The sequence below is a fragment of the Sinocyclocheilus rhinocerous genome, unplaced genomic scaffold, assembly GCF_001515625.1.
Source record: "Sinocyclocheilus rhinocerous isolate Xijiao unplaced genomic scaffold, SAMN03320098_v1.1 scaffold2055, whole genome shotgun sequence".
NCBI classification, from domain to species: Eukaryota; Metazoa; Chordata; class Actinopteri; order Cypriniformes; family Cyprinidae; genus Sinocyclocheilus; species Sinocyclocheilus rhinocerous.
Genome location: NW_015624297.1, coordinates 43,662 through 66,673, shown reverse-complemented (window position 1 = coordinate 66,673; position 23,012 = coordinate 43,662). Strand labels below are relative to the sequence as shown.

General features: G+C 37.6%; 1 protein-coding gene across 1 annotated transcript; it reads right to left on the bottom strand.

Annotated features, from left to right (window-relative positions):
* Nucleotides 1-15,559: 15,559 nt before the first annotated feature.
* Nucleotides 15,560-22,653, bottom strand: LOC107740436 (carbohydrate sulfotransferase 1-like). Its single transcript, XM_016552881.1, has 3 exons — nucleotides 22,552-22,653; nucleotides 18,181-18,348; nucleotides 15,560-16,683 (listed from the first exon to the last, which is right to left on the bottom strand). The coding sequence occupies exons 2-3, from the start codon at nucleotides 18,317-18,319 to the stop codon at nucleotides 15,560-15,562; spliced, it is 1,263 nt and encodes a 420-aa protein (XP_016408367.1). The 5' UTR covers nucleotides 18,320-18,348; nucleotides 22,552-22,653.
* Nucleotides 22,654-23,012: the final 359 nt, after the last annotated feature.

Here is a 23,012-nt window from a genome sequence, read left to right as displayed (position 1 = left end):
ATTTAGTTCAGCACCTGCCTATCATACGGCAGCAAGAAGATCAGGTATTGGAGCTCGATCCATTCTTGTCCAAATACTGTGAAACTGCAGCCACCGTCTCGAAGACTTTAGAAGTGCTTCCAATAGTCACCCGTAGCTTGGCCGGATACAGCATCGCGTAGCGGGCGCCCATCTCTCGAAGTCGCTGTTTAACTGCGTTGAATTCTTTACGCCTCCGTATCACTGAGGCGGAGAAATCCTGGTAAAATGACACCTTGTTGTCATCGTACCGCAAATCTCCATCCCCCGACAGTCTCCTGCTGGCATCAAGAACCCTCTGCTTGTCGCCGTAGTTATGGAACCGAACGATTAGCGGCCGCGGTCTGTCCTTAGCACCCGGTTTTGGAGCCAACGTACGATGCGCCCTCTCAATCTTAATGCGACCGCCCTTAGCATGCAAGTTTAGAAATTCGGGGATCCACGTCTGGAGAAAGACAACAGCATCAGTACCTTCCACCTCTTCACGAAGGCCTAGAATTCGAATGTTTTTACGCCGGCCTCTGTTTTCCAGATCATCGATGTGTTCATTTAGCACAGCGACTTGTTTTTCGAGGGTGCATACGCGAGCTTGCGCATCCTCCGAAGATGCCTCCGCCGCCATTATTCTCCGTTCCGCCTCGTCTAGCCGATTAGTTGCGCTCTCTAATTGTTGAGTGTGGTTATGCACAGTTTCTGCTAGCGGGCCCAGTTTCTCGTCTATTGCGCTGGAAATTTTCTCCGTCATAATTTCAAGTGCTTTTGCAAGCGCCGGGCTAAGTTCGGGTTCACTATTAGCATCACTCGAGTTATGCTCTGGCTCCCCGGCCGCTGCGTCCGCGGTCGGATCCTTTTTTCCAGTTTTCTTAGCAGGTCTTGGCATCTTCGGCAAAGATTGCGACCAGAAAGTCTCTAGTGACATGCTACACAAGATTTGTAACCGAAATCAATGGCTTGCGTTCTTTATTTATGAGTTAGGGAGGGAAAACGAGTGAGTGGCACAAGAGCCTCTAAAAAAAACACTACCGCTTCCAAGCCGCCATCTTGCGCGCCCCCCTTGGACTGTTTTCACTTGTAAAGGGTGCTGAATCTGTGCATAGGCCTATTTCTCTCCTGATTCAGACAAGATGGTTTTTTTCAGCAATATTATAGATAGAGAGTTAAAACTTAAACTCGTAATGATAAATTTGTTTATTACATGCTTTTCACTTAACAAGACATTAATTGATTGATTAAAGGGGTCCTATTATGCTTATTATCGACGAATGGGATGAGACCTGGTTGAGCTGCACTAGAGAAGGCAACGAGTGTTATTATCACTATGTCGGAGACACACTAGTTTTCCCAAGGCAGACGAACTTAGAATGGTTACAATCGTCCTTTGGAGTATAAATCACGCTCAAATTGATTTGATTTTGATGCAGTATTTACACTGAAGCTCACAGGCGGCTATGGTAAGGGGCGTGACATTTCCCGACCAGCCGCCGAGTGAGCCAATCACAACACACACTGGCCCATCGACGAATGGGACGAGACCTGGTTGAGCTGCACTAGAGAAGGCAACGAGTGTTATTATCACTATGTCGGAGACACACTAGTTTTCCCAAGGCAGACGAACTTAGAATGGTTACAATCGTCCTTTGGAGTATTGTGGATTATTGTGATGTTTTTATCAGCTGTTTGGACTCTCTTTCACTGCTGCAGATCCATTGATGAGCGAGTGATGTAATGCTGAATTTCTCCAAACGTCATGGATGAATCATATTTATTCACTGACAGCATGTCAAGAAATCTTTTCAACTCTTCCGTTTGGTACAGTGGTTTTTGGTAGGGTAAATAATGTGTTTTTTGAACATTAAAGCATGTCAACATATTCTGTTACACCAAATACACCAAATAATGATCTTTAAAAAAGCATCATATGACCCCTTTAAATAAATGTCAAAGCTTTTGTCAATGTCAAAGCTTTAATTCCATGTCTCCTTCCCCCATCAGTCTGGAAGTGGAAGTGGCAAACAGGATAAGTCAGAAAGTGTTGTGAGCGGCGGGTGACCGGGCAGCTCTACTGTCTTAATTGGGAGGAACAGCGGGGCTCTCCTAAAGCAGAGTCAGGAGAGGACAAGAGAAAGACAGTTAGAGACTGACACATGAATGACAGAATTGTGAGTGTAAAAAGCCATTCATTAAGTCTACCCAAGGCTTGATGAGACAGAAGTGGCTGAGCAGATGCGCCAATTTGCCAACTGTTTAATGGCCCTAGTGTTTAATCATAAAAATTATAGAAATATTCGTTATTTTTAACCAGACAATGATAAAAAAATCGAATAGTTAACAGGTAATTGTAGTCTTCTGTCATGACTCATTTTAAGTGACCAGCTTTTTGCTTTTTATAGGAGGTTTAGGGGCAGTTTTTTTCACAATTATGGACTGACATGGAAAAAATTATTTGCATAATATCAAGGCAGTCTCCATGAACAATTGTAGAAAAATGGCAGAAAATGAACATAGACTATGAATTTTTCATCATAATTTCTGCTAGTCCAAAAGTACAGACTATTTCAAATAAATCTGAAAAAGTACACGGTTCAAAAGTTTCGGGACTGTAAGATTTTTTGAATGGTTTTTGAAAAAAAACTTTTTTACATTTATTTAATTAAAAATACAGTAAAAACAGTATTGTAAAGTAATATTAGAATTTGAAATAACTGTTTTATATGTGAATATATTTTAATAAAATGTGATGACAAGCTGAAATTTTCAGCAGCCATTACTCCAGTCTTCAGTATCACATTTAGTATTATCCTGTTGAAAAGTCTTTTGAACACTGGAGTGTTTTGTAACCTTACATAAATCTCTTTACTGTCACTTTTGATCAGTTTGATGCATCCTTGCAGAATATATTCCTTTAAAAAATAAATAAAAATAAATAAATAAATTTAAAAGGTAGTGTACATAAATCAACATTATAGAGCTTTTTAAATGACATTTATCACATACCACCACAGAATAATACAGAATGGGTGTAATGAATGTAAAAACCATATATGTATAGGTAGATGCACATTCGACCGCTCCAGACACGTTGACATGCCCACCATCTTGGAACGTCAATGTGTCGTGAGTCAATGAGTTTTCTAAAAAATGCTACAACACTGCGCAGCGTCTGGTTGTAAAAACTGCAGAAATTTAAATTCCCAAAGAAATGAGATAAACTTTCATTGATGATATTGAGGTTTAAATGCCTGACCCACATTCCCATCATGTAGCTGTGTTCAGATGTGGAGAATCAAATATGCCAAAAGCAAGTTTGTCAGTCTCTTGTCACGCTAGACACACTTCCCTGGAGAATCAAAAGACACTGTAGCCTGTGAGCGATGGTCTTTGATCTTTCATTCAATATTTTCCATTTAGATTAACTCTTAGTTTTAAAAATCAAGGAATTGATTAATAAAACAACAACAAAAATGGGGGGAAAAAAATCACAAACATTTACATAATAGTATGGCCTTTCCAAAAACCTTGGAGCACAGAATTTCACACCCATCCATATTGACTACAGACCATTGATTTTGAGAATTGATTAGGATACTTTCCCTCAAATATGCTGTGGAAGCACAAAGAATCAGACATATAAATAATATATTTCAACAATCTTTCTTTTTTTTTTTTTAGATTGAATTAATTTTCGGCCTGTGCAAGATTTTATTCAGTATTATCAGAACAATTTATTCGTCGTTCCTTGTATTGAACAATTGAAAAATTTCCATTGATTTTAAGCAATGAAACCGTAAAATATGCAGCAGCACTGAATGCAATGCTCAAGGGCACAGAGATCTAGCTATCTCTCCCAGTGGAAGAAAGTTGCTTTAGCATTTTTGTGACAAAAAAAATCATATTCTGCAGTACTAATGTATTCTTCACATTCAACTTCTGTATATATAATGACCACTATGCTTTCATACGCAAATCAGTCTCTTTTTGGGTTGAAGTGACTAGATAATGACTAGATAGTTGTCATACCCACAAGGAAACTGAGCAACAACAGAAGACTATGACACATGTCCCAGACTCAAAAAGGTTAAAAGGGGTTAAAAAAAAGAAAAAAGGGAGGGGGTGGGGGTGGCTTTTAAGAGTGACAAAACTGAATCGCGCACAAATTGATTACATAAAAGCTTGGGAGGAAGCCTGCAGTTGTGTTTTGTTTTGTTTGCCATATCTTTCCATTGACTTTGCCTAAATCAAATTGTCAGAATGGGGCAGGAGCATTTAATCTTTCCCATTAAAGAGAACTAGAACTGTTTTAAGACCCCTTTCATACACATGCTTTCAGTCATGTATGTGCTTGGATAATCCAATGAACTTCCCTTGATCTATTTGGATCCATTAGCCACTTGCTAGTGAGCTACTGGAAAAAGATGCCCTATAAAAAAGCAGATAGCATGTCCATCTCACAGCACTATCAGGTAATGTGGAAGGATAACAGATGCGTTTGTATTTGTTTTCAGCTGAAGATTAAAGTATAGGCTAGACTCAGATTGAAAAGAGAGTAAGGGACTGTTGTTTCTTTAAGTATCCAAAAAAAGTAAAACATCACTATACAATATAGCACTTAAATCAATACTTTCTTTTAAATATAATTGTTTAAAAAGAATTGAGTGATATGTAAAATACATCTAGATTCTGACTAACACAATCAGTATATGTACCATGTCAGTTATCTGAGATTTTTATTTAATTTACTGACATTGGTCAATAGATATATATCCAATATTGGACATTTATTATATTTATTATGCATGCTCATTTCCACTATTTTTACATTTAAATTACCTTTGCTGTCATCTAATACTAAGTTAAAATTAATATTTATTAATGCTAATGATTTCATAATACAGTTAAATGTATAATGTATCATATGAATGCAATTAGAATATCTCAAAATTAACATCCATTTTATTATATTGTACACTATAATGTTGTGAAACAAATTCATTGTAATGTTGTACATTAATTCGAAGTAATTAAAATAACTTATCTCAAAGCAAGCACATGCATTAGCACATTAATCAATACTTTCTTAAATATAATTTGAATAAAGAACAATAGAGTGATTTGTAAAAATACATCTAGATTTTGACAAATATGCAAACACTATATATCCAATATCGGATGTTAATTATATTTATTATGCATGCTCATTTCCACTATTTTTACATTTAGATTGCTGCTATCTAACACTCTTTACCCACAATTTTATAATACAATGTAATATTTATTATATAAACATAGTATATCTGAAAAATAATAGCCATTATTATATTATACATTATTATGTTGTGAAGCAAACTCATTGTAATGTTGTAAATTCATTTGAAGTAATTAAAATAACTGATTTTATGATCTTATATCTGCCATTTTCAGAATGTCATATTCAGTATCGACCAATACCGATATATATTAAAAACTCTAATGTCATGTGATAACTATTATGGCACCAATACTGTGCATCCCTAACATACTGTAAAAATTGCCCTGTGCTGAATTACTCCAGAGCTGCAGGAAAATGATGCAATGATAGAGCTGACTGGCTGATGGCACCACAGAAACGGTCCCTTCAGAACGGCAGAAAAAATATAATGTCCATTTCACACTTTTAAGGGCCTTTCAAAAAAAATTAGGCACCTGTAAAACATCAGCTGTAATACAGAAATATTTATGATTTATGTGTTGCTTGAAAAAACATTGCAGTCAAAACACACTGATTCTTTTGAATGGCCATAAAAATATGTTTGTTTGTTTTTTTGCGGCCATATGGTGCAACAGGGGTTAAACTGGACCATGCTAACCAGCCAAACCTTGACCCCTAGTGTCACCTGACCTAAACAGACATTGAGATCAAAAACTGAGCAGGAACTGTGAGTGTGAGACTAGCTCAGGTGGCTCAAATTAATGCAATATGACAAAGACAAAGCAGGTTCACTAGTCTGAAAACCCCACTGAAGCCCTGTTATTGAGCACAAAAGGACCAGAGCACAATAAACTGGGTCCCACAGACCAAGGTGTGACTGTAATTAAATGAGCTTGCACTAATTAAATGTGCCATATGCTCCTGTGCTCCTAAAATGGCATATGCTCAGGGAAACACTTGTCTGTGAGAATGGAACACATAACTGTGCACGCTGGCGTATTGGGGGATTTAGTTTATATGATGTGCATCTGGTTTTAACTGGGTTTGGAGGAGAAAAACCAAGGAGCTGTGATGTTGGTTGAGCCAATGAAGCTCCATTGGGAACAGATCACATGTTGAGTTTACGGCTAACATCAGAGGTCTGTTTTAGATGACACTTATGCATCACATACTGAAAAAAACAATGAAAATGAATGCACTAGATTGATCTTAACATGATATGCATTCAATGCTAAAAGTAAAAGCCGAGTGAAAAGAAATCTAGATCACTTGAGATTTTTGTGAAAATATCCCACCAAGTAAAACATGATTTCACTCGTCTTTCAACATAAGCTAATTAAACACCACTGTAGAAGCTCCACAGAACATCAATTGTGCCTTTGTTGTCAGTCTGTCCTCACCATCTAACTGCATTGAAGCTCTGGTAGTCTGGTCGATTGTGTTCCCATGTACAAAAGCTGGGCTTCTCAATCAATGAGCTATCTAGCTCAGATGCATCAGATGGGATTATCAGTGTTGGGACTTGCTTTGAGCCAGCCTAGAGTAAACCCTAATTAATGGCTGGCTTTTAAACAAAGCTCTTTTGAAGGATGATCAGATACAGAGGGTATTATGATTAATGCACAGTAAAGCGAACTAATTTGAACTTTTAAGTAAGTTTTTATAGCAGGGCTACAAACTCATTTGATCAGTCTGTAAACTTAATTATAATTCAGCTGCACAATTAGCACTAAAGTTTATCGTGGTTTGAGAAAATGGATCAGAGAAAAGCTATATGTGACGCTGGAAGCTACGAATAATGAAATGAAGTCTAAAGCAGATGGAGTATAAATATTCAACAGAATCCGTCTGAAAATGGACATATATTCAAATGATCTAATTAGCCATAGATCAAAACAAACATCATATTTTCTTCTCTCTGTTACTGCCTTCAGCTTGATATATTTAACTGAATATACTTATAAGCAGCTTTAGTACGCAAGCAAACTCTTCTCAGAGAACACAACTGTTACCTACTTCATACTTTAGCCTATATCATTTATATCAGCACTCTGGGAATGCCTCTCGCCCAATCAAATTTGAAGAACTAACTGTTTGGCCAATAGCAGCTCATCTCAGATATAAACAAACACAGAAGTTCTTAGATAAAATTACCCCATACTCAACCTGGTAATCATTGTGAACAAATAGAGACGTGTTCTTGGCTGTGAAGGATTACTGGCCTATTTTTTTTTGCCACAAAGCTGGTCCATATCTTTATATCTGTCTGAATCATATGTCATACCCTCCATAAAACAGACTACAGAGATAGGAATCATTCAAAATTTATCATAACAGAGCTCTCTGATTATATTTACGGAATTCAATTATTCTGACACAGACAGATGGACTGCTTGTCCAGGAGAGGCCTGTCATTTGTTACCGTCAACAGTTGTGTCAGGCTGAAGGGCTTCTGGAACTCAACTTCTATGGCTGCAAACGAACAAAAAGTTCTTTCAAATTGTTATAATCAAATTGCTTACTGATGCAGTGTGCTTGCATAATAAGCTTATATTTACTGTAGTTATGTAAATCTGCCATACCCTATGATGTCTAATTGTTCATGATAATTAATGTTACAAATGTATTATTCAGTGGCTCTCAACTGCAGGAGAGCCAAAAATGGGTTGCAGATCTGTTCTGATAGCAGCTAAATTCCAATAAAATGCAACAAAGCATGTAATCATGCATAGTTAGATTAGCTAAATAAATGTATTAATGTTTAAAAGGGAGGAGGAATGCTTGCCAAACCTTGATACCACTATTATTGATCTGACTGAACTTACACTATCGGACGAGAATATAACAACTTGAGGCTGGATAATGACACTATACTCTATACTATAAAACGTTTTCTGTTTTTAGCTGATGTAAATGTACGGTGTAAATGCCCCCTTAGTTAGGCTATCTTCTTAAAATGAGTTTATAAATGGAAAAAAAAACCCATTTTTTTTAGTCAAAGTTATATTTGTAAGCACAGTGAACAATTTAGCTTACACTCAACAGCATTTGAGCACAGAACACTTTACTGGATCGCCTTCCTTCGGAGGTCAACACCATTTACTAGATGCAGCTAATAGCAGGTGCTTGAGGACACCAAACAATATACGTTCTCATATAAAAAATCCCATTGGGCTTGATTATAAATTATTAGTGAAATTTACTGTCCTCTAAAAGGCTCAGGAATAATCCTAGCTTGACAGATTCATCACCATTACTATACATATTACAATAAACCATATCTCTGTGTTTAGTTGCAAGGAAGTCCTGGAGAGAGACATTCATTAGCATATCCATCTTAAGGGCAGAGGGTTGGTGGGAACAAAAAAATATGCAACATGAAAGACAAAGCCTGCATTTAAAATGCATATATGCTTCATTTTTGGCATATGGATTCAAATATAATGAGACACTGAAAACTCCAGTTCTGATTTCATAGGGTCCTTTAACCACAAAACATGTTCTATATAATCATTCCAGTATTTCACATCACCCATCACTCCCCCAGAGACACATTTCAGTCCGAGAGTTTTCCTTTCTCCTGTGTGTGTATCATCTGGGCTAACAGACACAAGGTAAATGTGGACGAAAGACTTCTTTGAGTGAAGTTGTGTGTTGATGTCGAGGCTGAATTATGGATGAGTTCACTCAAAAGATGAGCGCTGTATGGAATTCATTGTGGATTTGCTGACAGTTCTGGTGCACCTTGATCCAGTGGGAGAGAGCGAGAGAGAAAGAGAGAAGATTTGGGGAGAGAAGTATACTGTAAATCCTCTCCCCTTCATCATACAATAGTCTCTGCGATATAGTGCAAACCCTTCACTAGTCCGTCCAATCGTTTCATCCCCTATGGTGCATATGTTTGGTGGATAAAATAATCTGATAATGCAGTGGAATAAATAACACACACAATCTAACGTGATCTCCTCCCACTACATACCAGCCTCTGGGATCCTGCCATTTCTCCACATTCATCTTCATATACAGCTGAAGTACATACTTAGGCTTGTGTGATAAGTTGCAGTCTAGAAAATGTACAGTATGAATTTACAGTAGGCTATATTCCTAGATAGTAGTTATCTACCTTCAATTTTGGCAAATACTGTACAGTATATATTGCAATAATAATCTGAGTCTGTATTACAGTAATATTTTGGCTATTTACAGATTAACTTAATACAAGTGCATTTATATTTCAACAATAGTTTTTCTATTGATCCAGTAATTAGGAAAGTAAGTCACAGTGTATTTCCGCCTGTCATCAAGCTAGACGCTATAACAAACATAAGTTGTGTTCGCCAGATGAGGTAACCGTAGCAACATTATGCTGCTCATTCACTTTTCATCGACATTAGCATGATCAAGCATGACAAATACTAATATTATTTATATATTATAGATTTACGTATCACAGATCTATCACAAAAACGTCAGAATTTTGTCTGTAAAATTTTGTTGTTGCACTACGTGACACTTTACTGCTTGCTTGCTGAAAAAATGACATTTAATAATTTCACACAAATGTATTTATAATAAATGAAAGTAGGTTATTTGTTTGTTTATTTTGCTGCTGCAAAAACTTTAAGTTACTTTCTTTGTAATGTTGAAATTTTTAAAATCTAAAATCATCATTGTTGATTAAAGTTATATCTGTCAACTGTTGATCTTTGTATTCCTGGTTGACAATACATACTAAAATTCACTAGAAAAACTACCGCTCAGCTCACCACACTACAACAGCATTGCAAACACCTCAGCAACCCTTAATTATTTGTAAAAGATTATATTGTTTCTGTAACATATCATATAAAAGTCCTATGTATATTGTAGACTGCAAGTTAGCCTATAATCAGAGCTTATTTTCTCCATGTAATACAGTGGAACTAATTGTGTTCTGTGACATATCTGCTGGGAGTCAATTAATTAAAAGTAAATACAACTGCCCAGCCAGAGGGAACACTAGTCACCATAATGGTGACTTCAAACTAAACTCTTCACAGTATTATCCAACAATGCAGCATAATATGTTATTGTTTTTATGACACATAATGACCTAGCCTTACAGTAAATCTCTGAATACAATATATTATCGCGAGAAATTACTTTTAAATCTACTGGCAATATAAAATCCTGGCTATTTTTTTTAAGTGTTCTGTACAAAACAACATCAACAAAGAAACCCAAGAATATCTAAACAACATGAAGTGTGAAAAAGGGGTAATATTGGAAACAGATTGACTGGTGTGCTGTCAGAATGCATTGTCTCACTGCATGCTACAGTTCACAAGCATACGACGCTTGCAGCATAGCTATTTTTGACACAAAGTTCATGGTATAATGGTCAAAATGAAGCCCGAGTTACTGCTTAACCATGCCATTTACTGTAACAAATGCACATTACTTAAGCTACCAATACACTGACAGACAGAGTGGAACACACTTACTAACTAGCTACCGTATGCACTTTGGAGAATATTACAGTTTGTAAAGCTGACTTGTAGGTAATCATCTTTTCATGAAGGAAAATTTGTCTTGAAATGACTGGAATGTGATTTTTCGAGAAAATAAAGTGTGGGAGGAGTGAAAGTGAGGGTGCCGGGTTTGCTGAAAAACACTGACAGAACAGATGCTAAGTTTGCATAGTCGTATATGCACATGCAAACTTACACATGCGCACATACATACACCTACACACCCCTTTACTGCTCGGTCCTGTTCTCAAGCTGCATTTCTTCCATTGCTGCACTCAGATTCTCTCCTTTTTTAGCAGTGAAACATCATGCACTCCTCCTATGGCCCTGGGCCCACTAGAGACTATAAAAAGATACAGGCTCATGAAATATAGAGAGTGTTCGGGATTCAATTTTATGGTGCCTATTACTGCAAATTGTAATATGGCTAATTACTCCTCGCCGTGTAGGATTGCTTCAGCAATTGTCTCATGGCCCCATCAGACGAAATTTCAAGCAAATGGCACCTGAGGGGCGTCAATTGAGCATTTCATTATTTTAATTATGTGGACTTATAATTTACCTTCGCAGACGGAGAGAACAAGGCGATTTGCAAGTCTTTCGTTAGGCTATGCTTTCCTCAAGGGTACTGAATCCATTTTGTACAGCTTTCCAGACGTATCCATCTGTTCTGAAAAGGAGACAAGTGATATAAAACAAATAATTTTTTCTCAAAGAAACGTCATTATACAGAGAAATGGTCTGAAGATTATGTCTTGGCCTTTCATAAATTACACATATTTTTATTTGTACCCTACTCGTATAGATTATTGCCTGCACAGTACTTGTCAAATCAACACAGTTAAACACAGTTAGCTTGGAGAGTGATTCATCTTAAGTTTTACTGTGGATATTGAAAATCTGAGAGTGAGATGGATGGAGATACATTTTCAGACTGGTATGATGGAAGGGGCAGAAAATATTGGATTTTTTTTTTAGGATCAGATTATGCTTTATCGCTTATTTCAATAAAACTTTGTTGCCATGTATTTATGTATTTGAAGACTGCATTGTGGTCCAAAAGCCTTAAACCACATTGAAATTCAGGGTTTTGTTTTTATTTTTTTGAACCTGGAAATAAAATTAGAAAGCAACTTAAGAGAGTTCAGTTTAGTTAAATTTATTCAAAATGCTGAACTGAGATTCTGTGATATAAAATGTTGTATTAAATTAGATAAAAATACAAAATATAAACATTTTCATTGTTGGTCTCACACCTTTGGACCTGACTAAAAATGATTTCAAATGCTGATCAATATTTAATATAAGAGTCTACAGCATAAAAAAATTTACACATTCTGTAAACTATTGAATCACATTCTACAAGCAAATCACAAAATAATCTTTTAGCATCTTAGTGATTCTAGATGTAAAAGAAAATGTAAATATAGTAACTTATATTTTGAGCAGTGACAGTAGACCTGTTTAAAATAAACAATATTTATCTCTATAACATTTGCTGCACCCAGCTCTTGTGTTCATGATTTCTGCAGTGGACTCGTTTTCATTTCCCACAAGTCTGTGCCTGGCCTTTATGTGATCATTTTCTAAGGAAAAAAAAGGGGTCATTCGTAGAGAGCAGGTTGATTTTTTCCTCTTTCGTTTCTCTCTTGGCAACCAAGCATATGCTAGACTCTTGACCTGCACTCTACTTCCATTTCTTCATGCTAATACATTACTCACATGTACGAAAGCACACTGTACACCCCCACACATTGTGGATTTGCTCTGAACATCGCTTACCGCCATCCTCGGAGGTCTAAATTTGTCAGCGGGGTTAAGAGGGACAGAGGGGGCTGATATTGGCTGTGAAGAGATGAGCGATTAACTGTGCGGCTGACTCAGGTGGCTGGTGTCTTTGTATGTCAGGGTGCGATGGAAAAGCCAATGAAACAGTTCTCAGAGGGTGTCATAAACTCTGCTTTATTGCCGGTTTGTGTTGCCTTTGCAGATTAAGTTCAAAGAGAGATGGCTTCTCTTCTCCCTCCATCTTAAATCCCGTTTCTATTGAGTTTCTTCTATGGATATATTCTCAGGGCCTCTGAGAAATAACCCTGCAGTCAGCAGCTGCAGGGCAGAGAGTGATTGTAAATGAGGGAGGATTACTCTCTCAGGGTGCTTTTAACCCCTAGGATTCTGGGTAGAAAGTGTGTCCTGGCAAAGAACCCAGTGGCTACATTTACTTGGGCTTTCTTTAGAAGATAGTGACTCATCTCGCAATATCCGTGTGGTAAGGTGTTTTTGCAACCATTTACTCATAATGCCTCTCTTGATCCAGACTTGTTTTTTCTTTATCCAAAACTGGAAGTAATAACATTGGGCAATAATATTGAACATGAAATGAGAAAATCTAATATTTTTTTTCTGCCACTTTTATAAGTAGACTACGCTGGGGAGTAACAAACTAAAAATAGCAACTAATAATAGCTAATTAATGGCAGTGTTCAGCAGTGTGACGCTGGTTCGCTCCGTTCAAAACAGTGTCTCTGAAAAGCAGCTCGTTTGTAGTCCCAAAGCTTTAGAAGAACCGAGTGAGCTAAGTTAATAATAAACTAAACTCACCTGAGCTGTCCTGTGTTTTCAAGAAGTCCGATTCATTTTAATGAATGAGTTCATTTTAACAGTTGCATGTAAATGACTGACTCACAATTCAAAATTCATTCCGCAAAGCCTCCTATATTCGTAGCAATTATGTTGTATGTGCAGTATCTATTATGCTAAATGCAGCTGCTTTCACCATATATCTTTCCAAGATTAATAAAATCGTTTTGATGAATTTGTATTTATGTGCTTAATAACAATATGTCAGGAAATGGTACTCATCAATCCAATGCTTAACATCCATTAAATATGTTAACGTCAGGCATCCTTATCTTTGAAAACAAAAGGAACTGACAGAAAGAAAGTCTGAATTATGGCCATGTCCCTTGGTAATCACTTTTTCGATTTTCAAGCTAAAGCTGGACTGCTGACATTGAGAAGATGATCAGCACTTCACCAAAATGCTCCAGCCTCAGCAGAACACCACAAATGTCAAGTATTAAAAGAAAGTGGAAAACTGATGAGAATAGCAGACCATAGAGAATACCATACAGCAGCAACAAACACCTATTTCAAACCTAGTGCTTCAGATTCATTTCCATTTGCCAGCAGTCATGCTTAAATATTAATAACACAGGTCAATGTGTTCATGTATAACATAGAAAGCTTTCATATAGACAAATAAGCACTCAGAACCTATCATTAATACTGCTACAAAATACCAGTTGCACAGTGTCTCACATAATTCAGTTCTGTACCTTTTTCCATAAATAAATAATTTTCCATAAATAAATAATTGAATGAAACAAACACATTATATTATTGTGAACCACCGATTCCGAAGGACTGAAACAATATGAAGAGGAATAATTTATTCAACCATATAGTTTTCCTCTTTTCTCTGCATATTTATTAATTGGCAGTGCAGCTGAAGAATAGCATTTAATAATCATATACCTGAGATGAGGAACTGTTTACACAGCATATTTCCAATATGTAAAAGTGTTAGCGTTTAAGGGCATGTTTTACATAGAAGTAATAAACGGCTTAATGTAACTGACAGGAGGGCATGTACAACAACACAAATCCAAGAGTATTTTAAGGCTAAAGACTGACACAATTAAATATTCCCAAGACTCATAATCTCTGCATTTCTATGCAGAGACATGTATGCAACACATGTATGCAACACATGTATGCAATGAAATGACATTTTCATTACATATTGGCAGATATTTGAGCGCAGACTTCCAAAATGTGCTGTGTTCATGGGTTTAGTAATTTAATCCATGATATGAAGTATGAACTAAAACAGTAATTAGCAGGGCCACATTAACCCAAGGGATCACATGGGCTGCAGCCAAAGGCTCAACCTCAAGGGGGCCCTGTGAACAAGAGATAGCATATTAATTAAATGAGGATTTTGACTTGTGTAGTTTTATATCTGTTATCCACAAATTGCAAAGTGGCTGCATTGCGCCAAAGTGCTTTTCCCAATGTTGACTCTGCACTTACAAATAATCATTGACTCTGACTCACAAAGCCATCAGAGGGAGATCATTTTTGAAGTTGGGGTCACATAAATGCACATTTACAGGCTGAAAATGGTGGGCCTGTGTGCTTATTTAGCATCATACTATTCTAAATGCCTGGCTCATGAATATTAAGAACTTTACATGCTTAAAGGAATAATTCATCCGAAAATGAAAATTCTATCATATTTTTTTCACCCTCATGCTGTTCCAAACCGGACTTTCTTTCTTCTGCAGAAAACAAAATAATTAATTTTTAAGAATGTTGGTAACCAAACCATTTTGGTTACCTTTGACTTCCATTGTATGGGCAAAAATAACTGAGGCATTTCTCAAAATATATTTTTTTAAGTTCCACAGAGGAAAGAGAATCATGCAGGTTTGGAACGACAAGATGGTAAGTGAATGATTACAGAATTTCCATTTTTTGGTAAACTATCCCTTTAAAAAAAGGTACTAGGCATTATATCCGTAATTATTATTCATGAGCTAAGTTTTCACCAAAGTAGGATCTAAAATGTTGCATTTACATGGCATTGACAATTAGTATGCAAATTGTCAAAACAAACTGAAAAATATTAAAAGTAACTAACACAATATTACGTAACCAAATGTACTTTGTTGGAACCTGTGAGTACTGTTTGATTCAGTGTATGCACTGAAAGCAATGTTAAGTCACTTTGGATAAAAGTGTCTTCCAAATGAACGAGTAGTTCACATAAAAATTAACTTTACTACGTCCTAGGCTCCATTAAACTTTTTGTTATATTCCTCAGTTCATCTACAGACTGGACAAGCTTATAGCCTAGCAGAGCAAGAGTTCTGTTACAAAGAGATTGAACTGTCTTAACAATGTCAAAGTTCAGATGCACTCTCCAGCTCTGAGCTGTGGCTTTAGAGTCTCTTGTAGTGGAGTACTTATAGTTCCACTCTGAAGAAGATGGGACAGTGCCATTGGTGTTATGAGCAATCCATGTGAGCACTCTTTGATGCAGGTCCAGCCCCAGAAATCTGTATATCTCCTTGGACGTTTCCTCAGGATTCAAGGCCAAGTCTTCATAGCGTACCAAAAGATACCTCCCCCTCAGCCATGAGGGTTTCTGCAGGCTGGTCTCCACAGAATACTCAATATCTCTGCATGTTCTCGTTATCTGCGTCAGGTCCACGTACCGTGGTTGGCGGCCAGTGGCATTCCAGATCTTCCAGGCCCTGAATTTACCGGCAAAAGCAGTCATGCGGGAGGTGAGAATGGCTCGGGGGTCTCTCACCAAATGGACAATTCTCAAATCTAAACGGGGGTCTTCTGAAAGCGTACGTAGGTCGCCTATCTCTGGGATACGAACTGTTTTTATGGCCACGTGACTTCGTGCTTGGCAAGCCTGAGAGGCTAGTGTGAGGTTCAAGGCCTGGCACTTTTTTGGGCACCAGACTTCATCCGGTTGGCCTGCTAGAATCTCCTCGGCACCTTCCTGGCAGACAGGCGGCGTGCACAGGGCGTGACTGGAGCTGCGGCGGAAAAAGGCCCCGGTCATGTGATCCTGTGGTTCGGGGCGAATATAGCTCTCCAGGAAGCTGAAGTCACAGTTGTAGAGATTGAGTAGGAGGTCTCGGTAGGCTCCCAGAAGAGCTCTGCCATCCAAAGCCCTTTGTAGACGGCTACTAGAATTGGTGAAGGCCTGTTGCACGTGGAAAAGAGGCTCAAAAACATAAAATATGCCAGGGTGTTGATTGAAAAGTTGTCCAGTAAATGAGGAGCCACTGCGGGTTTGTGCAAACAGAAGGATGTGCTTTCGAGCGGCGGCAGCACTAGTCTCATCAGGGACTTGGCTGTCATCGCAGAGAGATTTCCATCTCTGCTCTGGGGAAGAGAAGAAGAGAAAATGAGATAATATGGTGCTCTGAAACCTCAGCGGACATTATAAGGCCACAAAAGACCCAATTAGTTCAGCTTCATCTTTAATCAATCATTTATTTGGGTAAGAAAATACCTGGAGCTTTAATTTAGGGAAAAGCGCAACCTAATCTTAACAAAAACATAATAAAGTCCAGTGCAATTCAAAAACCTATTCTGCCCACAGAGAGGAAACATACAGCAGTAATAATGTTGTTTTGAAGACTTGGATTGCCTCCTTCTGTGGTGGTAATCATTTCACCATTTTGAAGCAATATTTGAAAAAAATGTATAAAATTGAAATATGAACAACGGCATTTCTCCCCATACGAAAAAGATTATGCGACTTTTGCTCAAAATGAACAATTACTATATATAGCAGGAGGGTGGGAGAGACTGATAACGCTTGTAATTACGCCTGATGAGAGACTGATTGTGCGTGGCACATTAGGTTGTGTGAGTCGACGCTTGCTGGAAGTGCAAACAGCTGGTCTGTGAGGACATATTATGGCAGATTAATGATGAGATAATTGTTGAATTAATTATTGATATTCCATCTCTCGCTCCTTACAGCGGATGAGGGGGGAATTTCCAGTTTGCATTTCTAACAGTTCTCTGCTAATTTCTTTCCTCACAAACTTACTCATTACAGAAGTGATGACCTGAGAGAGATAAGCCTATAGAGAGAATGTAATTTGAATCCTTTAGAATGGTCTTGTCAAACCAGCTAAAGCTATGTCCATAATCAAACATGAATTATAATTGAATTTAAGTCTCTATGCAAACTATAATTTAATGGAGGGCTTAAACTGTGTCTAAATTGCAGATGAAATTGAGTACACCTGAATAGATGGGTCATTGCTGTTATGCAGTTTGTAAGTTCTATAACTTTATGTCTGTATTGAAGTATTTCTACAAAAGCTCAGATACTTAATTTTGTTAATTCTATTTTCACAATGGAAAGAAAATAAAAAGACTGTTTTTATGTAAGAAGTAATTTAATTAGATTTTTTTTTAATCGCTGCTCTGTTTATTTTATCCAATATATTTCAGCATGTTTTTGAATGCATGTTATTGATCTCATTGTGAAAATGTCATAACTCAATCTTCGAATGAAACAACATACCTCTTTTGCAAAGATCTGTCATTTTATCTGTTTCATTCCAGCTTTAATAAATATATTGTATTATGGGAACATGAAACTGTACGGCATAATAAAAATGACCCAGACACAGATAGAGGAAAACCTTGTTTATTTGTTAATCAGAATAAATGTAAATACAATCCATCAGTGGGTTATTGTAAACCTGATACAATTTGAAAAAAAAAAACAAACACACACATTTCCACTTCCAAATTTCATTTTAATTTCTTCCAGTGACAGCACTGACCTGCAGAATGCTCATACAATTTTAAATGTCACTGTGAAAATCTAATGCTTTGTGTTACAGGACAGTGACTCACCTTTACCCTGGCGTCCTTGGCAGTGGGCGGAGTCTTGGCATGGGCCACTGAAGGAGTCATGAAGGGAACGGATGGCAGTGTACTGCACCCCCAAAGACGTGCACACGAGCAGAAGTAGAGTCTTCCACGAGCACTCCATACTGCTCCGTCACCATCACATTCTTCACTCTGTCAGGAAGGCAAGCATGGACACTTATTTACTAAAGCAACCTATGTAGCAAAAAGGAAGGATTGCACTTTTCTTTGTCAGTTAGAATGTTTTTTTTTAGACTTTAAAACATTTAAACAAGATAAAGTGCCAGATTGTAAAAAGTGTGTCTGCTTTGCATTTGAGAGATCATTACACAGTGTTTATGGAGTTTCATTACAAATAGGCAGATGTGAGATGCATTATCACTGTAGGAGCTAAAGTAAGGAGTTGGGACTGTAGTACATATTTTTCACATTTGATCATTCTTACAATCACAGAATAGGCTACTTGGTCCTATTACCATATTACTTCCATATTTAAATAATTGCAAAACCGTAACCTAAACCACAGTAACAAGGTGGTCATTTCTGTCACCTGGACTCAGATCAGTCCATTCGCTGGCCAAATATCTAATGCATGAAGCTCTCTAATCTGTCAAGCTCTAATCTGATTTATTAGTCCACCATGGAATACATTTGTGTTTACAAGGTACCAAGGTGATACAACAAGCACCTCTGATGATGAAAAATTCGAATAGTTTACCAAAGTTTGCCTATTATTCCTATTATTCATGTAAACTGACTATAATAGTATCTCACTGATACTATAATAACAATGTTCCTGTTTATGCAAGCAGTTCTTGGCCAGAATAAGCTGTGATGTGGACCAGCCCTTTTGCCATTTTGTCAAAGATCGGGCTACGCAAGACTAATGAATTGGAAGCATTCATCTCTTTCCATTTGCATGTGCTTTAAAACGTTAATGTGAATTCATCTACTTTTGAATGCCCAGAATTCAGCTCAAAACTTATGGCATTTCAGTATTAGTCACAGATGACAACCCAAGCTAGTTGGCCTTTCCTCAGCTAAAAAACATTTCAAATGGCCCGAACCTGCTCCAAAATCAATATGTTGCTGCAGTTTTTAGTTCACACTGTTTGAGGTGTTGCTATTAGACATGCAATATCTGCAACAAATTCTCTGCCTCACAGTCTCATTTCTCTTCAAATGATGAAAATTACCATCTTAAATAATGCAGTGCCTATTTTAGCTGTGATGTACTGTATGTTGCCACGTTTCTCTTGAGCAGCCCCGGCTTAGCGTGCGCTGAGGCCGGGATAGAGTGAGCTGATGGCCGGGCTAGAGTGAGCTGAGGCAGGGCTAGCGTGAGCAGAAGCCCCGGCTTAGCGTGAGCTGAGGCCGGGCTAGAGTGAGCTAAGGCGGCGGGGTCGAGAACGGCGCGCCCGGCGGATCCGACGAATGAGCGGCAACCACATGTGACGGACCCCGGGCTGGATTCCGCTTCGTCCACGGTGAAAGTTGATGTATTCCCTCAGCGACCAGCACAGATCAGCTCTAGGCATGACGAAGCGGATATCGTCCTCTTTTGGAAGACCAAACAAAGTAGTTTCGCTTTCACAACGAAACACAGTGTCTTCACGACATGGCTGCAGCGTCAACAAAACGACAGTGAGACTAAAAGTTACGCCTTCTTTCTTTGCATGAACATTTGGGCGGCGTTATGCAAATCTTCCCACATAGTGAAGTAGATATGTGGGGGCGTGTTAGAACGAGCCGTTTTAGGTAGGTGTGGCTGACTCTGAACTTTTATAAAGAATATCTCTTTGGATTTGAGACTTTAGTCTTTGCAACTTTACAGATCTTCTTTATGCACCAAGAGCTTGTAACACTCCAAAGAGAAAGGAAAAATTGAAATCGCATCATATGACCCCTTTAAGATCCATTTCATCAAGGTGGCACAAAATTGGCAGTGATGGCCTCCAAGTACAATTTTCTCTCTCTGTTAGTCCCTGAATGAATATGGTCTATGGTATCAGTGATTTGTAAGACAAAATGTAAGAAGCAGAAATGCCATATTACATATTCTCTTCTGCAGCTAATATAAATGAACATGTCAGAAAAATGTAGCATGGCAATTATGGATGTTGTCAGAATTTCAAACACATTGTTAGAGCATAAATTTACAGATATGGCAATCAAGCACTCAACAAATTCCTTATCAATGAACAGCCATGTCGCTTGCCTTGAACTTTTCCTTGAACTTTGCATGAAAAAGCTCTTGCTGCCCTGCTAATTTATAGCATTCAATGGGGTGGTTTCCCTGTGCTTTTTATTAGCTCCTGAGAGGGACTAGTCACCACTGCAGCTCTGTTAGGAGTTTTATACAGCAAATGGCATAAGAGAGCTGTTACTAAAACAGTCAAGCACTATCAGGATTGATCTGATTGTTTTGTGTCTGTGACAATCAATATATTGAAATCACTCAACTTATATCTGCGTGTGACCAGCTGGTTGTATTTTTGTGAACCTCTGGTTATGTCAGCTTTCCTGTTTTGTATAAATAACTACACTTTCATTTCCGAGAAAGAGACCAAATCACATTATGATGGCTCTTGAAATAAAAAAAATGAATCAAATCTGACATATACTTTAGCATCTAGACTGCAGTAAAGATTGTCTTTCTCTTTTCAATCACTCCAATCTTGAAATCCTCATTGGCTGTAGCTCTTTTCAAACCATTTACAGGATTTTCAGGGTTGTCTCTTACAATAACGTCTCTTATGATTCTGCTTTTTCATTCAACAAACTGATTACCACACTGGGAATAGGGAATGTAGGGGCAAAATTTATTTCCATCGGTGTGCACACTGAGAGCTACGATTAGCTTTCTCTGCCATTTGACAAAATCGCCCCAGCCACATCGACCAACACAATCAAGCACCAGTACTATGAGCCGTCAACTACTGGAAGAAAAATTATATCTATTTCTCTCTGTCACATTTCTCCTATGTAAATGTATGGGTATCTTGACCTTGCTGTGAATATATTAATCTGTTTTTAAAAACTCATTACAGCCATGTTAATGTCTCCAAAGATGACAAAAGGATTCAAATAGTTTCTCGTTTACCTCACCTAATGTCAAAGAGTAGTTTGAGAATTCATTAACTATCTGAACAGTTATGCATACAACAATTCAAACTCATTGCAATTTTAATTTCAATTAAAAAGTTTAATTCTTGCCAAATCAAAAGTGTTGTCAAGGTCTCAATCTGCACTGGTACATCTAGCAGATATTTGACCACTCTGAACTGAATCACATGAATGAAATTTTTTTTTTTTTTTACTTTTGTTATTATAAATGGATTAATTAAGATGTCAATACAAGCTTAGAAAAATATGCAGAATTATATATGATAAGTTATTTATTATTACATGTCTAAACTCTCTCCATGTGTCTACATGCCTACAGACACAGCAGGATGCTATTCAAGGTTAATGTCTGTCTATGGCCAATATAGCTACAGGCAAAACACTAATGTAAGTGACCAATCCATAATATCTAAAAAACCATAAATACAGCATCGCTCAATAAATTAACCATCAAAATGTCTATAGTGCATTACCCCATAGCTTTCCTGCAGAATTTGCAAGAATAAAAACTGCTTAACAATGGTTTGCTGGTCTTAAGCTTGTTTTTGCTGGTTTAAGATTGTATTCAGTTGATTTGCTGGTCTCATTAAGATGGTCTCATAGCCTGGCCACGCTGGTCTCCAAGCCAAATCTAATGAAAAGCGCCTGAAACCCTTCTTAACCAATTAACTCAAAAGACAAACATGACCAGGTTTGGAGACCAGATAAGACCGGCAGTGCAGTTTAGTCTGGTTTGAGATGTTTTTATAAATATTTTACCAGAGCATGCCTAATAGCTGGAACAAGGTGCAATATATGATATGTAGCCTAACCTATGTTTTAAATCATGGTTTAAAAATGCATTGAATATTTTCTTGTTCACGGATAAATCGAACCATAACTCTTTCCACAAGACTGCCAAATTAATTACACAAACAACTAATAAAACATTTTACAAGCATCTTACTGGTACATAAAAATTCGTTTACATATCACTGATGTTTACATCTCTATCTTGTTTATAAGACTGAATCCAGCCACATCTGTCAAGAGCATCCCTTGTCAAACAGCCTCCGCTGACACAACTTCTTGCCCGAGCTTCGAGAGAAGCTGTATCAAATGCATTTGCAGCTTAGAAGTTAGTATGATCAGTACAGCTATTTTAAAAAATCACACGGCACAAACACAACATTAATGAAACAGTTAGATGAGAACAGACACTGACAAGAGGACGATCCGCGCATCTCTTACCACTCACAACGTGCTGAAATATTCCCCAATAAAACAAGCATGGACTCGATCCAGTAAAGTTGCTATCCAGAGAGTCCTGCTGTTCTCGAGTCAGCCCACCTATATCAGCCAAACGACGCGTGTGCTGAGCGTCTGTATCAAGTGACAGATGGATAATGTTGGCTTTCTGTAAAACCAGGGGGTGGGCATCGCGCATAGATAACCAGTGGGGTTTTCTCTTCCTCTGTCAATTGTTTGCCTGCGTTCTACCTTTAATCTGAGACTACTGCTGCAAACGGGCATCGGGGAAGACAAGAAGTTTCTGGTTGTTTGTATCTGACGCACAAACCAGTTGCTTCTTTCTCTCATTGAGTAGTTTAGACACTTATTCACAAAGTGTTTCTCAAAACATCGCTTGTAGATATGAGTTTATTAAAGGGATAGTTCATGCAGAGAATGAAAATTTTGGTATTTACTCATGT

Coding starts and splice junctions, on each gene's coding strand:
- LOC107740436 (XM_016552881.1), bottom strand. CDS start 18,319: ATGGAGTGCTCGTGGAAGACTCTACTTCTGCTCGTGTGCACGTCTTTG. Junction 16,684..18,180: donor CCAAGGACGCCAGGGTAAAG/GTGAGTCACTGT, acceptor TCTCTTCCCCAG/AGCAGAGATGGAAATCTCTC.